Source organism: Phanerochaete carnosa (assembly GCF_000300595.1).
Source record: "Phanerochaete carnosa HHB-10118-sp unplaced genomic scaffold PHACAscaffold_9, whole genome shotgun sequence".
Taxonomy (NCBI): domain Eukaryota; kingdom Fungi; phylum Basidiomycota; class Agaricomycetes; order Polyporales; family Phanerochaetaceae; genus Phanerochaete; species Phanerochaete carnosa.
This window is the reverse complement of record NW_006767636.1, coordinates 412833-430590: the sequence shown is the minus strand read 5'-3', so window position 1 is coordinate 430590 and position 17758 is coordinate 412833. Positions and strand designations below refer to the sequence as shown.

At 54.2% G+C, this 17758-nt stretch overlaps 8 protein-coding genes and 1 non-coding gene across 9 annotated transcripts; 5 read left to right on the top strand and 4 right to left on the bottom strand.

Annotated features, from left to right (window-relative positions):
- Positions 1–903: 903 nt before the first annotated feature.
- PHACADRAFT_261853 (uncharacterized protein) lies at positions 904–3090 on the top strand. Its single transcript, XM_007399355.1, has one exon. The coding sequence runs from the start codon at positions 956–958 to the stop codon at positions 2513–2515; it is 1560 nt and encodes a 519-aa protein (XP_007399417.1). The 5' UTR covers positions 904–955; the 3' UTR covers positions 2516–3090.
- On the bottom strand, positions 3007–5528 carry PHACADRAFT_31439 (uncharacterized protein; the record flags this gene model as incomplete). The annotated part of the gene is made up of 9 exons (XM_007399190.1): positions 3007–3075; positions 3134–3424; positions 3477–3752; positions 3803–4339; positions 4392–4650; positions 4677–4811; positions 4864–4972; positions 5028–5234; positions 5282–5528. The coding sequence occupies 9 exons, from the start codon at positions 5526–5528 to the stop codon at positions 3007–3009; spliced, it is 2130 nt and encodes a 709-aa protein (XP_007399252.1).
- A 710-nt stretch (positions 5529–6238) lies between these two features.
- Positions 6239–7816, top strand: PHACADRAFT_261849 (uncharacterized protein). The gene is made up of 6 exons (XM_007399354.1): positions 6239–6297; positions 6350–6497; positions 6545–6733; positions 6780–7065; positions 7117–7261; positions 7316–7816. Exons 1-6 carry the CDS (start codon positions 6273–6275, stop codon positions 7741–7743), a joined length of 1221 nt encoding a protein of 406 aa, XP_007399416.1. The 5' UTR covers positions 6239–6272; the 3' UTR covers positions 7744–7816.
- A 150-nt stretch (positions 7817–7966) lies between these two features.
- PHACADRAFT_150139 (uncharacterized protein) lies at positions 7967–9631 on the top strand. The gene is made up of 2 exons (XM_007399353.1): positions 7967–8236; positions 8308–9631. Exons 1-2 carry the CDS (start codon positions 8045–8047, stop codon positions 9301–9303), a joined length of 1188 nt encoding a protein of 395 aa, XP_007399415.1. The 5' UTR covers positions 7967–8044; the 3' UTR covers positions 9304–9631.
- A 684-nt stretch (positions 9632–10315) lies between these two features.
- Positions 10316–10949, bottom strand: PHACADRAFT_261847 (uncharacterized protein). The gene has a single exon (XM_007399352.1). It carries the CDS (start codon positions 10695–10697, stop codon positions 10476–10478), a length of 222 nt encoding a protein of 73 aa, XP_007399414.1. The 5' UTR covers positions 10698–10949; the 3' UTR covers positions 10316–10475.
- A 242-nt stretch (positions 10950–11191) lies between these two features.
- On the top strand, positions 11192–12412 carry PHACADRAFT_261845 (uncharacterized protein). Its single transcript, XM_007399351.1, has one exon. The coding sequence runs from the start codon at positions 11358–11360 to the stop codon at positions 12039–12041; it is 684 nt and encodes a 227-aa protein (XP_007399413.1). The 5' UTR covers positions 11192–11357; the 3' UTR covers positions 12042–12412.
- A 1266-nt stretch (positions 12413–13678) lies between these two features.
- Positions 13679–15968, bottom strand: PHACADRAFT_212242 (uncharacterized protein). Its single transcript, XM_007399350.1, has 9 exons — positions 15604–15968; positions 15467–15530; positions 15239–15402; positions 15122–15181; positions 14987–15069; positions 14832–14932; positions 14607–14783; positions 14465–14551; positions 13679–14406 (listed from the first exon to the last, which is right to left on the bottom strand). Exons 1-9 carry the CDS (start codon positions 15915–15917, stop codon positions 14098–14100), a joined length of 1359 nt encoding a protein of 452 aa, XP_007399412.1. The 5' UTR covers positions 15918–15968; the 3' UTR covers positions 13679–14097.
- Positions 15969–16322: 354 nt separating this feature from the next.
- PHACADRAFT_199110 (uncharacterized protein) lies at positions 16323–17249 on the bottom strand (the record flags this gene model as incomplete). The annotated part of the gene is made up of 6 exons (XM_007399349.1): positions 16323–16448; positions 16501–16707; positions 16759–16827; positions 16884–17045; positions 17107–17136; positions 17196–17249. The coding sequence occupies 6 exons, from the start codon at positions 17247–17249 to the stop codon at positions 16323–16325; spliced, it is 648 nt and encodes a 215-aa protein (XP_007399411.1).
- A 259-nt stretch (positions 17250–17508) lies between these two features.
- PHACADRAFT_t133 lies at positions 17509–17606 on the top strand. The gene has a single exon. It is a non-coding gene; the product is annotated as a tRNA-Lys (tRNA).
- Positions 17607–17758: the final 152 nt, after the last annotated feature.

Below are 17758 nucleotides of genomic sequence, written 5' to 3'. Positions count from 1 at the left end.
AAGGTGGAGCGAGCGGAAGAAGGGAGCGCAATTGAGATGAGCGAAGACATCGGCGGCGACATGCAGGATGTGCCTGAAGCAGAAGACGAGGGCGAGAAAGACGAAGAGGAGGACGGCAATGCTGATCCGGACGAGCAAATTGGTGATGTCGACCCTACAGATCAGAATGCAGTGGACGAGAAGCTATGGGGAGACGAGAAAGGGCCAGAGGACAAGGAGGATTCGGGGAAGACGGATCAGGATCATTCAAAGCAGCAATCGGGGCAGTCTGAGATGGCGGCGAAGAAAGTAGAGCAGGGTGGGCCAGAGAAGAAGGAAGAGGCGCAAGGTGGGGGTGACGAGAATCAAGAGCAGTCAATGGAAGACGAGGGCGAGGCACCGATGTCCGACGAGGAACCTGTCGGAGCCGACGGTGCGCCTATGGATGAGCACATTCAGGAGGCAAACGCTTTGGATCTCCCGGAGAACATGGAGATGGACCAGGATACTCAAGAGCAAGATGCTTGCGGCGACATAGAAGACGATCTCATGGATGAAGAAGTTGATGAGGAAAACGTGGAGCTGAGTGGAGACGAAAAGGCGGGCCAGGATGATTCGACGAGCGAGGACGACCACATCGGCCAACCGCAGGCGATACAAGAAGATATCAATCAACCTGAGGGTACGGTAGATGAAACCGAGAACGATGCAGTCGCTCAGGCTGACACGCACGCCGGCGATGGCAAAGGCTCTGGCGAGGAAGCCCCGTCAGCAGAGCCTTCAGGTGTGAAACCCGAATCGGCAGAGAGCATGGAAGACAGCTCGAGAGGTCGGCGAGGCCCCTCGGCAGGGTCTTCCGAGCAGCACGCTCAACATGCTGTCAAGTCCGAGACGTACGTCTTGTCTCTCAATTTCCACGAATAGCTAGCTGTACTGACTTCATTCCAGACCCCAAGAGGAAAATGACGAAGTGGAGATGGAGGAACCTTCTCGGAGCGAGGCCGCGGCAAGCTCAACTCCTCATAATGCTACCGGTAACGACGCCTCAGGGTCTCGTTCCGTCTATCAAAGCGAAGCTCGGCAGCAACCACTCGCGGCGAACCCTTTGCGAAACCTTGGTGACGCCTTGCGTGAGATCTCTCAGCGTTTTAATGAAATCTTGGAGGGTAGCCCAGAGTCCGCGGATCAGAAACAGGGCATAGACGATACCAGGCCCGCTCAGGTCGAACATGTGCAGGATGATGATACTCAAGAGGATATGCAAGCCCTCGGTCCAGCACGTCAGGACGAGGTAGCGAAGCTGCGCGAACTCGACCTCGTAGACGATGAGCAGGCGCCTGTGGACCCCGTCGCGATGGATGTCGACACAGAATTGCTAGACAAGCCGCAGCCAATTCAGCCCGAGCATGGCACCTTGTCTGCGCTGGAGGCCGAGGCGACCTCCGAGGCCATGAACTCGGCTGTTGAGAGCATCATGACATCGTCTGATCTCAATAAGTCTAGACTTGCGGGTGATGTAGGGATGCCATCAACACCTGTCGCAGACCGTGTCCTGAAAGAAGACGAGGACGAAGCCGATAGCAAGCTCGAGCTCGAGGTGCGAGAGTGGCAAGCGCGTGGCCAGCCGATCGACGATGCGGAACGCATTTGGCGGCGTTACGAATCTCTAACACACGATCTCTCATATGCTCTTTGCGAGCAGCTCCGCCTGATCCTTGAGCCCACGCGAGCAACAAGACTCAAGGGTGACTACCGCACTGGCAAGCGTCTGAACATGAAGAAGATTATTCCGTACATCGCCTCCGAGTACACAAAAGACAAGATCTGGCTGCGTCGCACTCGACCGAGCCAGCGCGAGTACCAGGTGCTCATCGCACTCGATGACTCACGCTCCATGGCGGAGTCGCACTCTGTCCATCTCGCGTTTCAGACGCTCGCGCTTGTCTCCAAGGCACTTAGCCGACTCGAGGTCGGTGACGTTGGCATCGCCAAGTTCGGCCAGACCGTCGAGGTCCTACATGGGTTCGGGAGTGGACCGTTCACTGACCAAGCCGGCGCGAAAATCATCGACGCATTCCGCTTCGACCAGAAGGCGACACAGGTGTTGTCTCTACTGGAAACCAGCCTTGCGATGCTCGAACAAGCGCGGGAGCGCCGGTCTGCGTCGTCCTCTACGGCTGCTGACCTCTGGCAAATGGAGATCATCATATCCGACGGTGTCTGCCAGGACCACGAGCGGCTTCGCACGGTTCTCCGTCGCGCCGAAGAGCAACGTGTCATGGTCGTCTTCATTATCCTGGATTCCCTTCATTCGAACGTCGCCGCGACTACCACCAACAGCGCAAATCAAAACTCGATTGTCTCAATGAATCAGGTTGCATACAAGGATGTTAACGGGCGAATGGAGCTATCCGTGACGCGCTATTTGGACACCTTCCCTTTCGAATACTATGTGGTGGTCAGAGATGTTGGGGCGTTACCGGAGGTGTTGTCGAGTACGCTAAAGCAGTTCTTCGAGAGGATCTCAGAGGAGTAGAATTGATTTGTATTTTTCCATGTTTATGTTTATGACAGCACGAGCAAATCATCCGCATTTTACAAAGATATCCGACAGCGGAACGAGCCTCGTTCAGCATCGGCTATTGGTGGTTGACACCAAGGGCTGAACGGGCCAAAGAGCTTCGTCTTGATTCTCCGAGAGAAGTAAAAGGGCGGAAGCGTGGGTAAAGTACGCGCTGTCCGCTCTTCGTGTGAAGACTGCGCAACGGATCGGCGTCGCGCAGATTGGCAACACCGTGCGTGTAGAGGGGATGACGAACACTGTCCGATCTCCTCCACACGACGATGTGCAACTTCAATCTCGGGAGGATAAAAATCTCTGTCACGCAAGTAGAGTGCAGATGATACAGGCACAAGTCAATTTGAGAGCAGAAAGCGAGACGGTGAAGGCGAAGTCGCCAGTAGATATTAGCCGCGTACGTATTATGGTGCAAGGGAAAATCTTTCTGCCCACAGCACCTTGCCGAGTCATTTGCCGCCCTCTAAACGGTCCACGAGCACAACAGGGACGAGCTCATTGGGGAGCATGGCTGCGGTCTACACAAAACATGAGCTCCACGCCATATTCTCAAGGTTTATGGAAGTAAATACATACCTTCTTCATGCGTTCCTCACCTCCTACCTCCCAACCACTTTCGGCCACGGGTAGCATGCAGCTACTCACCAGGTTGGTAATGAGCATGCCAATTCCGAAGCGCTCTCCAGAATACTTCCGCCATCGAACCATGTTGTTAAGGAGCTTCTGGCGTCTGGCGAGGAAACGTTGGCGAGCTGGGACCGATTCGGGGTCAAAGCGCGGCCGGTTCAAAGTCAGGTATGGCGCTACCGCTGTCTCCGCAGACTCGACCGCTCGCTGGAAAACGGTGAGCACCGACTTTAGAAGCGTCTATAGCGAATAAATGGATTTGTCACGTTGTGCGATAAGTGATTTAGCGCACCTGAAATTTCAGGCTGTCTCTCTCGGTAGAAGCTTCAATCTGCTCCGCCAGATCTATGAGATTTCGAATGTCTTTCGCCGAGTAAGGATCAAGAGCGCCCCCGTCTACTAGCTTGCACACCCGTGGAATGATTGCGGTACTGATCATGGCCGAGACAAGATCACCGTCGGGACCCAATTCGGGTTCTTCGTCATCCTCGTCATCCTCGGCATGTCGTGGACGGGAATATCCGTATAGTGACTTGTACCATGAGAACGTGTCCAGGCTTCTCTTGTCCTGCCCAATATATCAGCTATGGTGGATAACTACGACAGCCGGAATCTTACCTCAAGAGGGTCCCAGCCTAAGATTTCCAATCTTGTCCAGAACTCCCAGCCGCTTATCATGCCAAGCCCTCCCCAGGCTCCAGTGTAGCTATCTCCGAATTTCTCACGCCACTCTCCGAACCACTTGCCCAAGCCTTGGCTAGGTTCTCGGAAGTCCTTTGCTCGAACGTCTGACAGGACGTCCTGACCCTTGTTCAGTAGCTTGCTTATTGCTGTCTGGAAATCTGCCGCGTCGGATGGTGGCAAAGTTGCGTCGGTTGAATAACCCTCCTCTTCTTGGGTTTGATTCTGCGCACGTCTCCGGAGTCGCCGACCGCTACGAGCAACTGTCCTGTCTCGCATTAGGGCAGTAGAGTTGGCTACTGGAACAACTCGACCTAATTCGTCTATTTCTTGCGACTGTGGTGGTGCAGGCAGTGACCCAAGGAACAGTGAGAGGTCGTCATCATCATCGACTCGTCTTCGCTGGGAGATTAGATCGTATCGTTCTTGAAGGAGTGAAACGTGTTCCTCCTCCAATTTCTCCAGTTGAGGGTACTAACCAGTCTCGTGAGCAGTCATGACTGTCTGCATAGCACAATTAGCCTACCTTCTCGTCCAGAAAAGTCGCGATGTTCTCCACCCATTCTCTGAATGCGGCAAACCAGCTTCGCTTATCTTCCGTCTTCACAATCATCTCTCGCATCTCTGTCTCCTTTTGCTCCAGCTGTACACGCTCCTGGGCGAGAGAAGCCATAGATGCAGTGTTTTGCTGATGTGAGGTAGTAAGCGATGTGAGCGAACCTTTGAGTCGGGCGACCGCTAAGTCCAGGTCGGGGATCGGGGCGTTCGTTGGAACTAGAAGTGAACTGGTTAGAACTAACGGCGATCTCACACATTAGAAGATGTCGTACTAGGTGCAGGCTTGTAGACAGGCTTTGCTGCTTCTCCCTTAACTTCGTCTACGTACGTTCCACCGCGGCGTAGCTGTTCAGCCTCCCATTCCATAGTTTCCTCGTCTTGCTCCTCCCTGTGATTACATTGATTACAACCATACAGTCTATATGAACAATAGCACTCACGCTTCCAAAATTAACTCACTCATCTCTTCTCTACGCTTCCGAGCCTCCACCTTCTTGGATTTTTTGCCTAGAGCAATGCGTTCTTGTGCACTAGTGTACTCAGCATATTCTGTACGACCAGCAATTAGCTGATCGCTAGATAGTCGTTTAAAGGCCTGTCGTACCGTCATCGCCCTCGCCCAGCTCGTCTTCCTCTCGCATTAGACGGCTTTCGGGATGTGGACCCTGAGGTATATCACTGTGCTTAGTGACCGATAAGGAGATGAAATCTTCATCTGCAGTTGTGCGCATCTTTCTCAGCCGGTCGCGTTTCTCCTTCGCGGCTTGTACGGCAGAACTTGACAGAATACTCGCTTCTGTGTCTGCATCTCCTACAGGATGGTCGTTTCATATCAAGGGGTAGAAAGAAATTACTTACCAGTCAAGTCCACTATTGAGGCCAAGGATGATTGAGCCAACGTGTCTGCGGCAAGAGAGACATCCGCGTCGTACGAAATAGAGTCGTCATCCTGGAGCCGAGGGCGTGTTGAGGGCGTGCTCGCCTTGAGCTCAGAAAGATATTCAGCACTGTACGTCGGAGCACCATTCGTCCTTGCCGGAGTGGAGGTAGGATCGAAAGCAGCTGCAGTCGCGTTCCTGGCCGTTGGTGTTAGTAGGATAGACATATGAGAGATTATAGACCGACTCAGACGGAGATTGGCGGTTCAGCGTAAGCTTCTTGCTGAGACTAGACTTCTTGAGCTTGAACTCTTCCTCTTCGCCCTCCTAAGTGAACGGCCCATCAGTATATGCTCCGAGATGTCGATGTGTGCCTCCCACCTCCTCGACACCAAAGCTAAGCCGGGTCTTTGGCTTAAGACGAGACTTAAGCTTATTTTTAAGCTTCGCAGCAAGGGCACTGGGAGATTCGTCACCACTACCTGCTGCAGCCTCTGAACCAGGCTCACTGTTCGCGGTCGCATCAGACTCGACTGCGCGAGCTCGCTGGGCAGGTTTTGCGCCTTTCCGCTTGAATATAACCGGCGAGTCCGACATAGAAGACTGAATAACGTCGCTAGGTGTGCAAGATACGAGTAAGTTTAACCTCAGACACAAGCTCGTTGTCGACGAGCGTCGAGCACTGACTTCGAGGGTCGCGGCAAAAACGTCACGTGCCCAATGACTTTCACACGCTCGCGCGAAATTCCCACGCTCACGCTTAATTGCAAACCGCGATGTCGACGCGCCCGGCCCCTCGCCCCCGACCCCGACCCCGCCCACAGACAGTGACCACAGAGCCTACGTCGTCATCGCCAGGCGCATCAAATACGCCGCAGCCTACCCCACTTGAGCCAGTTAGCATCAATGTCAATGCCGAAGATGAAGATGCGCTGTTCTTCAAGAACCGGAATCGGAACCCACAGTCGTGGATGAGGTTGCGCAAACTGGCCGAAGGTTTGCTTTAAAGATCGTATATCGCGTCGCAGCGATTGAAACAGATGTGCAGAAGCCGAGATTAAAAAGCCGAAATCAACATCGAACGAGGAGTTAGAAGCTATAGTTGTTGAAACCACGCCTAAGCGAAAGCAGAAGAACAGTGGAAAGGCTGACGCCGGCTCCCTACCTGCTTGGGCTAAATCGGAGGACGCTATTGTGTACGTTCAAGCTCGCATTGCATTCCCTTTTAACGACCATTCGCTAGTGTGCTGTCGTCAGACGAGGAGGATGAAATCCTTAGGCGGATAGACAAGGTCACCCCAACAGCAAAGCGTATCGCTCGTGGGGAAGGTACCAAGAGGGCAAACAAGAAAGCCAGGAGCCGCTCCCGTTCACTCACTCCCCCACCCGCTCTACTTCCTTCGACGGTACAGCAAGCGCGGGAGACGGTCAGGTGCGTGCCGTTTAATTCCTGTGTATATGCCCTAAATAGCTGCCAGGCGCATGTTTGGTGTTGCACCCCGTGCTCCTTCACCGACTGGACTTGGGGATGACTCCATTGATGGGATTGAACTCGATCCTGAGCTTGCTGTAATTGCAAATACGGCAAAGATGGAGGTCCAACGTCAGATGTCTTCCACGCCCGCCTTCGGTGCTGTAGGCAGTCGCAGCCCAAGCCCAATCCGCGGCGGTGGGCCTGAAGTAGTACATATAAGAGTTCGCTGGGTTAGCCACCCGCTGAATCCCGAACCGAGGCGGGTTGTGTACGAGTACAAAATGAGACGAGTGCGTTGCTTCTTGCATCTACTCTTACAATACCCTCACATACTCTCTCAGAGCGATTCCTTCAGAGAAATGTTTGATGAGACTGCAGATTCCGCTGGGGTGCTGGCAGACCACCTTATCATTACATACGAAGGCAAACGTATCTTCCCTTCGGCATCTCCTCATGGCATTGGTGTGTGGGATGAAGCTATTCTAGGTATGTGCCATGGTAGAAAGATATGAATCTACGATACTTACTCTGCGCCCCCAGAGGGATACGACAAGGCCACATACGACTACATTCGTACTCATCGCCACACTACTCCCATGGCTAGTGAAGACGATGCCGGTGCAGACACTGGAGAGGCTCGCACCCAGTCGGAGGCACCGTCTGACGCTGTTTCTGACGATGATAACGAAGAGAAGATAAAGCTCATCTTCCGTTCGGCAGCAACTAAACCCATCACTCTTACCGTTCGGCCGACTACCAAGTGCAACACTATTCTGAAAGCGTTCCTGAAGCGCGCTGGTCTGTCTGACAAATATCCCGCCTCACCTATCAAGAAAGGACGCAAGGGCAAGAACGCTGCGTCTGCTGGACCTGCCTTGATGGTAGATGGTGAAAGACTCAGTCCTGATGTTGAGATTAGCACCGCCGAGTTGGAAGATGGTGATCTTGTGGAGGTTGTCGGTCTCTAGGCTTTTCTGGACCTGGTCGGTATTTATTAATGCTCATCAAGCATCTGGTCGTTCTGGTGCATTTGTGTTTTGTGTTATTACCGTACTGTATACTGTCATATTGCTATCTTATGACCTGATTATTATGCTGTAGCGGACTGTGGCACTGAGTCCTAAGTGTAACCGCAGGCGTCTAAGCGGCCATTTCACGCGCGACTCGGTCGCGTTTCCCTCTGGGTCACGCTTCTCACTTTGCCCACCATCTCGCTACACCATCGCACCCAACACCCACTTCCCTGATATCCACGCGCTACAAAACAGTATGGTCGCTGATCCTACAAACTTCTCGCTTCAAGGTCGTGGGCTGAAGCTTGATACCCGCAAAGACATTGTACCACACCTTGCAGAGTACGATCCTGAAGTGGTCGAGGAAATCCACTTCGGCGGTAACACCATCGGTGTTGAGGCCGCGCAAGCATTGGCCGAGTTCCTCGAGAAGACGAAGGTCCTGAAGGTACGTTGTACCGTTGAATGATTTTATGTCGCCACTGAAGCTCATATAGTAATCTTCCCGATCGCGTCTAGGTAGCCGATTTTGCAGACATTTTCACGGGTCGTCTCATCACCGAGATCCCGCAAGCTTTATCTGCGATATGCGATGCGCTGAAAGACAAGACATCACTCGTTGAGATCAACCTGAGTGACAATGCCTTTGGCGGTCGCTCTGTCAATCCCATGGTGCCGTTGCTCACCACGAATCGCTCCTTCCAGATCCTTAAGCTGAACAACAACGGCCTCGGCCCTGCGGGTGGCGCGGTCATTGCAGATGCGCTCCTACAATCTGCACTGCTTTCGAAGAAGGAAGGCACGCCCTCGAACTTGCGCACCGTGATCTGCGGGCGGAATCGCCTCGAGGATGGTTCGGCGAGCGCATGGGCGAAGGCGTTCGAGGCGCACGGTGGGCTCACCGAGATTCGCATGCCACAGAATGGCATCCGAATGGACGGCATCTCCGCCCTTGTGCAGGGCATCTCCGCCTGCAAAGGCCTCGAGCTCCTCGACCTCGAAGATAACACCTTTGGCAGGCTTGGCTCGAAGACGATGGCGGGGGTACTTAAGCGCTGGCCGAGCCTGCATACTCTCAACCTCTCCGACTGCCACCTGACGAAGGAGGGTGACATCTCGCCCATTGTCGAGATCCTCGCGGACGGCTCGAACCCGAACCTGCACACTTTACGCCTACAGAACAACAATTTCGAGACGCAGACGTACCAGCTCCTCTCGGGTGGCATCGAGTCCGGGCTTGGTATGCTCAAACTGCTCGAATTGCAGTGGAATGACATCGAGGAGGAGGATGAGGGTCTTGAGATTCTATCCCGTGTCCTCAAGGGCCGCGGCGGCAAGCTCGTTGTTGATGATGAGGAAGAGGAAGAAGAGGAAGCCGAAGAAGAGGGGCGCAAGCCGGACCAGGAGTCGAAGTCGCCCATTCCGTCCGAGCCGTCTTCGCCGAAGCAGCCCGCTGCGAAGGCGGAGGACGATAAGCTGGCCGACATGATGAGCAAAGTCTCTATTAAGTCCTAGAGTCAAGCGTCGAGCTGGAACAGAAACGTCCATTGTATCTATAGAACCATTCAAGTGGCAAGTTCCAATGTGTACAGGATAGAGCAGTGTTCAACCGGGAGTAGGATCACTAATTCTAATTACAAGTGTCCAGGCGACCAGGCACTTAGGAAGCCATAGAGCCAGTTTCTACTTGTCTAGACTGAGTACTGGATATGCAGTCCGTGTCCGCTAAGTTGATGTCATTTAGCCTGCTAGGTGGCGATCTCTGGAGATTTGCGCCTAGCGAAGACGTGTATGTGCGCCAAGCCAGGGACGCTTTGTAGACGCTACGCGAAGCACGATGAGCATCCCAGCTGAAACAACGTATGCGCCATGACACTTACCGGGGGATTGACAAACCATGCAGTCTCCCACTCATGTTCGTTCCACTTCTCCTTGATGAACGTCTCAATCTCCTCGCCCGCCTGCCTTACAAGCTGCTCCTCTTCATCCGAACCCTTGGGCGAACGGATGAGCTTCTCCATCGTGATGCCCCAGTCGGCGAGTAAGGGAAGGTACGTCGGCAGCAGTGACGGCGATGGCGGGGGTGCCGTTATGCCCGTGAAGCCCCAAAGTCCGTCCTGGTTCACGCGCGGGACGATGGGCGGTGGGAGATCGGTCGAGATCGCAGGTATGCGCGTCCAGATGAGAGCATGTTCGACCTCGGACGGGACTGTAATAGGAACCGTCAGAGTTCAACATGCCTCGACGAACACACGCCGCACGCACCAGAGTAGGGCCAGTCGTTCATGATGATGCTGATCAGCTCTGGAGGGGTATCGGCTGTAAAGTATGGCGGAGCGTTGGGCGGGAGTTCTAGGTCGGCCTGCTGCTCGGCTTGCGTGTCGTCGTCCAAGGTTTCCCTCGGGGTTGCTAATCCAGGTAGAGAAGAGGGAAGCAAGGATAGTCTATCGGGCTTGCCCCATTGTAATCTATAGGTCTTGAGATAGTTCACTATTAGTTTGTGAGACTCCTTAGGCTACGCGCGATGCGGCTAGAAGTTACGCACCCATAGATCCATACTTTGCTCTAATCCCTACTGCCCAGGCATCATACCGCTTCTGGAGCGCCTTGTCCCGCTTCAACAGGCCCAAATCGCTTTGTTCTAGGTAGTCAGCATCCTCGATTTCTAACGCACACAGTGGAATCGCTCACCCAGAGTTGACGAAGCATTTCAGCTGTTGCCAGGTAAATCGCGCCGGATAATGGACGAGGAGCTCCTCACGCGTCGGAGGACCCTCGCGTAGGGGAACGTCCCCGGGCTTGAGAGGTGTCGCAGTGACCTCGAGGGTCTTCGCGGCAGCGAGGTCGATGGTCATCTCATCGAGCGGGTAGAGATAGCAGGCACCAGAGTCCGGATCGCAGTAGATCATGGGAAGGACGAATGACGGGCAGATCACCGAACGTCACGCATGGCGCCCGTTCTTGACCAGCTTGACTTTTGACTACCAGCATGCCGCCGCGACCCAGACAACAACAACAGCAGCAGCAGCAGCAGCAACAGAGGACTCAGCCGATCAGAAAGTATGAACCACCTGCGAAAAGGCGCATGGAGCTTGTGGCTTCTGTCAGTCGTAGTAGTGGCCTGGAGAAGGATGGAGACGCGTGAGTGGCTTGTCCGCTATCGGCGAGGATTGGTCATAATATTTCTTAGCATATCAGACTGAGAGACTTTAAGCTACAAGAAGAATATCGTCAATTCATACAGGATAAGGTCTGTTTTTACAGCCTAGCGTCCAGACCCTTCGATGTAAATCACGCTGCAGGTCAATAATTATTGGAGGCGTTACCCTTGCGGACACGTGCCTGAAGATACCAGACACCGAGATGAAATGAGGGGAAATATCTGTATCCTTTTTCGTGCGTGGAAGAGATCGTTGAACCGAAAGGGAGCTGACTTATGCCCTACTAGGAAAGCTCCGTGAAGGGATTCTGTCAACAAAGCGCAGCGATGCATTCGCCCTCGAAGGTAAATCAGGTAAAACGGAGAAAAATAGCGTATTGACCGGCCTACTCCAGTCTACGAGACATCAATGTATCTCTCGATACTCTTCTCCTCTCCAAAGGACACAGCGTCCGTCGTATCCCACCTCATTCCCGGCATGTACAAAACGCGTTCTTCCCTGCCAGAGACGTGTTCGATGGCTGTGACCGCGTCGCTCTTGTACTATCTTGTCACAGCCTATCCGTCGCAGAGCCGGTACTTTGAACATCTGGGCTTGATACCGAAAGCCTTACTTCGTGAAACCACCAGGAAATGGCTCCGGGAATTGACTCGCGCTCTTCGGCAGCATGATTATGCAAGAACAGAGCAGCTTGCAGGACGCGGCGCGATGGAGATAGCCCTGGGTATTGATACAGCCGGGATTCCAACATCGAATGAGCCACAATCTGGTTCTCCACCCGACCTAGCCATCGAAGCTCTCTATGACCTTCTGGATTCGCTGCGTTCGCGCGCCCGGGATACCACTTGGACGATTCTTCGGAGCGCATATCGAGAGCTATCGTGTCCCAAGCCCAGCAATGTTCCTGCATCGATAATCACCCGAAACTGGCTTCTTCAATCTCTCCTGCTACGAAGTGTTGCGTCCCATTGCGATAAGCGCGATGACGAATCTTTACTAGACACTTGGATTCAAGAAAGGGTTTCACGCGCAGAGCTGAGGCCCAAGGACGGCGCTGAAGGGCGGTGGATTGTTTGCAAAGTCAAAGCATGACGGCTTGGGCGAGGTATGTACATTGTACGTGCATTCGCCGGAAGTCGAATTCGTGACTGACGGCCTCCTTCAAGGCTGGTCAATCTACTCGAGATTCGATGCAATGAGCGGATGAGTCGCGATCTGTAACTCCAGCTTGTTTCTGGACCGTGCCAAACTCGCGAGATTTGTCTCGTGTCGATTTGCGTTCGTCGAGTTTTACATTCCTCCCACGTTGTGTGTAGGGTTATGTAGAGATATATTCTTCTTTCTATGTCTTACCGATAAATACCGAGCTTGGTAGCCAGATAGCCGGATATGACTGTGCTGTACCAGAGTTTGAATGTACTTCGATTGCGCGCGTCTATGGAGGTGGTGAACAACTCTGCACTCGTATCCTGCTGTGCGCATCTCTTTCCTTTACTCATACATACTTAACTGTGTGCCCCACCTCACGCTCTCAGAGCCCACCACCGGCTACTTCGATATTGTCCCCTGAGACTCGAGTCTTGCCAAGTTCCATGACGAACCCCGAGCCAGCATTCGATGTGATTTCTCGTGTCTACAGAACAATGGCAAACAAAGCGCAGCTGGCTGTTCTCCAGGGTCTGCATGAACGTTCCCAAGGATGCGCCACGAAAAACGATATACTTTGGGCGGCGCAAGAAACCGGGTTGTACGTGTTGTACTAGACATAAGCGTCATCCCTTTCGGCACCGTTCGATTGACAAAACTCCTTTCCGTCGCAGAGAGGTCAAGTGGATACGCAAATGGCTCAGCCGCAGGCGTTGCAGAAGCAAGTCCAGAACAGTTAGCCCAAGCGAAGTGCCCCAGCCGGACTCTCCTAGCGAAGACTCTTGTTCGATCTTCGATTTCTTACTCTCAACGGCACCTCCTGATTCTGTGCCCTCTCGTCCGGAATGTGTGCGCTCATTCTCTGCTCCGACACTGCCTACGTTGTCCACTCGCAGTCAAGACCAACCACTATGGGTACACGCCGATGAGTTCCATGTGCAGCAGGCAGGAGGTCGTGAACGCCTTGCTACAGCTCCGCATCCTGTGGCCTACCATCCCTCCACGTTCACTTTGCCTTTCGCGGATGCGCCATCAGCTGCCAGCTCGTATGCGCCCTCTGCCTCGCTTGCAATAGAGTTTCCGATGGACCTACATGAAAATTCTCCACTTCGCGACGGCACATCTTCCGTCCCCGAGGAACAAGGACACACGCCGTCCCTCGACATCGACAGCATCACGAATCTTATCAACAGCCTCCATGAAGTCGCTGGAAGCCCTGTGCCGCGCACGGAACCTGAGCTTTGGCCGGCCCCCTCCTTGACGCCTCTGCAGGCTGGCATGCTCTCTGCTCTAGGACTTGAACTAGCTGCACCTACTACCTTGGACGTCCTCTTTGCGTCTAGTCTGGGAGTCTTAGAGCGTCCTCTGCCTCCTGCTATCTCTGTGTCTGCTACCGAGCATCCTTGCCCTGTCTCTTTCCGAGTGCCCCTCACGGAGTTGGCTGCGACGTCTACGGGCCTCAGATTCGAGAACGATGAAGACTTAGATAGAGAGATCGAAGCGAGCGTCGGCTCAGCGTCGCCTGGTGCGTGTTTGTTAGTTGTACATGCAACCATTTATCTCACCAGCATATACAAAGTACCGGACCTGACACGCACGGAGACGGCCACCCCCTTCTCCGACGCGGAGTCCCCTCTCATTCCGAAGTCTATAGACGTCCGGGAGGAAGAAGAGGACGAAGAGGAAGAGGTCGCGACCCCTGACGACGTATGCGCATTGACGACTTTTCTGTCTCATCCTCTGGGAAAGACGCCCCCAGGATTGTGCAGCGAAGCAGAAGGGATTCTCGTGGTGTTGTAACAATCTCAAGCATCAGCTGTGTCCGACGAACGGCTTCATACCTTATCCTAACGCTTTCTTTTAAATGCATGCGCATAGCTCTGAAGTTCACTCAATCATCCTGTACGGCATACCAGCATTCGCTTTCCACAATTGACCCGTCTAGAATTGACCTAATATTCTACGAATACAAATATTGCTCGTGTAGAATCGTGCCCTATCCTCAATAGCCCTTCACGCCTTCCCCGAGGCGCTGCCCAAGCCAGTACCTGTAGATCTGTCTGCCAGAGGCGGCCCAAAGTGACAGGCCATTCCCGCCCGCGCCGCCGCCGCCGCCGCCCTCGGTCACGCATATGGCAGTGACCAGGTCGCCGAACGTGTGCCGCAGGAGCTGCGAATGCTCCAGGTCTGACGGTGCCGGAGGGTGCGCGGGCGGTGTGACCGGCTCGCCGCTCTGCAGCGACCAGGCGCGGATCCGGTTGTCCTGGCCCGCGGCGAAGACGTACGAGGCGCAGGGCGAGGTGGCGATGCCCTGGGGTGCGCGCGTGAGTGCGGGGAGCGGGAAACGATGGCGCGCACAGGGTACGCACGAGTCTCGGGTGGTACGAGTTTGTGTGCCCGTAGTATTCTACCAGGGGTGTCGAGTGCCGCGCGAAACGCAGGTCTAGCAGTTCGAGCTGCAGAGGCACGGTTAGGCGCGGAGATGGCGCTGCAAGACAGACACATGCTCACGTCTCCTTTGATGGTGCTCGCAAGCAGCTGTGTCCCGTAGACGACGCTGAGGTGGGTGACAGACCGGTTGTCGTCTCGGAACTTGCCGTTGAAGAGCTCCTGGCCTTTCTGCCGCGAGTTGAGACGCTTGTCGAAGCACTGTATGGAGCCGTTGCGCGCTCCTGTGTATATCACATGCTACCGAAATGCTGAGCGCTGCACGCCGCGGGGAGGAGAGATATCTACCTCGGACTGGTAGACGGACAGGACGTCGCTGCCCGTCTGCAAAACGTCGAAGCTCCATCCTGCCTGGATGTCGGAGAGCAATATTCCGCGGCGCGCAGAACCTGAGAAAGAAAAGTTAGTTTGGCTCGCGTGAAGGCGTCTGAGGGTGGCCTTACCGAGGACGAGGCTTTTCCCGAACAGATGTGCTGTCTGGACATCATGACAACGATGGTCACCGATACTGATGATATTCCAGATCCTACGAGAGGGTGAGGGATACCATAAGCATGGCTGGAGGTTGTAGGGCGTACTCAGCGTCCTCCACGATATTCTCTACAGCAATCTTGCTTGAGGGTCCAAACGAGACGGCTCTGATCAAAGAAGTGCGTCAGAAAACTGGAGTCGGATTGAGAAGCTCTGAAACATACAGTCTGTGTGTTTCAGAACGACACACCGCGGTAACCTCAGATCCAAGATACAGTTCTCTCGAGCCACCGTAAGGGTACCCAGGTTTGTCTGTCGTATACGTCTGCAGCCATCCGCCCTTGTCGCCGGTAGACGCGACGAGGGATCCGTCAGCCTCCACTGCCACCTGGACAACATGGAAGTGCATCATGAGTGCAACGAGTTGTGTGAACGAATAGACCCGCACATACATCCATGGACGAGAATATACAATCCCCATGCCAAAACGGCTTCCCCTCAGACATCGCGCCCAGGCTGTGAGTCATGACTTTACTTTCCACATCGCATCGTCAGGCACGGACGCCAATGCCAGTGCTTCCACACTCACTTTGCGTATGCCCTTATCTGCGCATGGCTTGTGCTCAGACGCAGCCCTTCGCCCATGAGACCTCGGCTGACAGAGCCGTCAGGAAGGAGCACGTCCACCCTACGGCGCTTTCTTGGGGGCGGAGAAGGAGCATCTGGTTTCGCATTCCAGAGCGTCTGAGCAGCTACCGCAGCTAGGGCAGAAGCTGTCCTCGAGCTTCCGTGAGGAACGGGATTACTCGGACCAGCCTGGGTGTGGGCGGCGGGGCGGGACGAGAGGGGAAAGTAGCGCTTGCGTTCTTCGTCCCAGTAGAACCCGGGGAGATCGCGAGGCATAGCTTGGGCTGTCTATATAGGTCTATAAGCGCTCTAGAGAAATAGTCGCGGGTAGCGGATGGGGGTCGGGAGACGGGAGGAAAGGCGCCACAGAGGTACCCTTCGTCTCCACGTGGCGGCTGACGCCACGAAGTCGTCGCTTATCAGATAGAAACCTGTATCCGCCATATTCCATGGACCATCCTTTGATATTGTCAATATCCCTCGCCACGAAGTCGGTGGTGTTTGGGGACCTCAAAAGCAGTAGTTTGGTCTGCCGGCGAAGAAGCCTTGTCTTGACTCGACCTATCCGGTTCTTTCGCGCGCAAAAAATACACGCGCAGACAAGAAATATCACATCAAATACGTAGATATGGATAAATTGGGGCTAGCATGTAGAGCATCGAGTGTCCGTTGGCTTATACTCTACTCAGCAGACTTCTTTTCCGAGCTGGGAGCCTTGCCCTCGTCGGACTGCTGCTTCGCGTCCTTCTTGTCTTCCTCACCCGCTTGCTCGTCAACCTGAGAAGAGGTGTTGGGGTCCATGCCAGCCTATGGGGGTATCCTGAGCAGCAGTTTTCTCGCCGCTGGTTCTGGCACTTACCTTTGAGCGCTCCCGAGCATCGCCCACGTCACGAGGGCCTTTGTGCGACGTCTCCAGTGCAGAGGAGTCCTCCTTATGCTCGGTGTCCGCATGCTGTGCGACGTTCGGATCGTAGTCTGTCGTTTTCGCGGCATCGTGAGTCTCGGGATCCGCGCGTTTGGAAGTTTCTGCTCCGGCGTACTGAGCAACCTTGGGAGCGTCCTCCTCCTGACATAGAGGTAAGTAAAGCGGAGGATGAATACATCGAAGAGGACGCACACGGACCTTGTTCGTTGCTTCAGCGACCTCCGAAGCGGGAGTCTTGTTGCCCTCATCATCGGCAATACCCTGTTTTGAAGTTAGTGCGTGGCCCCTAGTAAACGTGACAGAGCCCCCGGACGTACCTCCACTGCCTGGTCAGTCTCGGGCTTACGAGGAGTGCTCTCGGTGTCCTCACCGGCAGGGACGGGGGCACGCGCAGGGTCGGGAATTTTATGTTTGGGAAGAGCAGCATCCTTGGCTTCGTGCGCCTTCTGTGCAGCAGGTGGCGAGAGGAGGTACGCAGCCTTTGATCAATGAACTCGCGTGAGCGGACGTCGGACGCCAAGGAAAAAACCGGGGACGCACTGTTGGGCCGAAGATGAGAGCAGAGACAATCTATTCCCGTAAGATCTCTGTATTCAGCACATGTCTAACACATAGGATGCGGCTCGTACTATCCAAGGCCTGTCGCTTGTAACGTGAGCTCCAGGTGGGAGAGCAGAGCTCATGGCACGGCGGCCGACATTACGACCAGCGACACGGGTCGCAGGACGCGCAATTTTATAAAGGAGTGTGCGAGGAATTTGGAACGACATAACCGCGCGAGAGCAGAGATGTGGGGAAGTCGACTGTAGCTGGCGTCGGTTCGACTTCCAGCGAGCGGGGACTTGGCGGCGCTCTTGCGGAACGAACCGGTCAAAATGACGTATAACGCAGCCAAAATCGTAGAAAATAACTCTAAGGATATGTGATCGTTGGCGTCCAGAAGCCTGCCTAGCTCAATCGGATAGAGCGTGAGACTTTTAAGCCGCGGGTTAATTGCTTAGGTAATCTCAAGGCTGCGGGTTCGACCCCCGCGGTGGGCTAATGTTGGATCTTCTCTCTTTGACTCTTTCTTTTGTTCGATTTCATTTTTCCTTCCCCGCCTTCGGTCTTTGAAGTTGTTACTTGTTAAGTACCTCTCTTAGAATCTCTTTTCCTCCTCAAAGACAAGTTTCAAGCCAGGCCGAAAGCATGA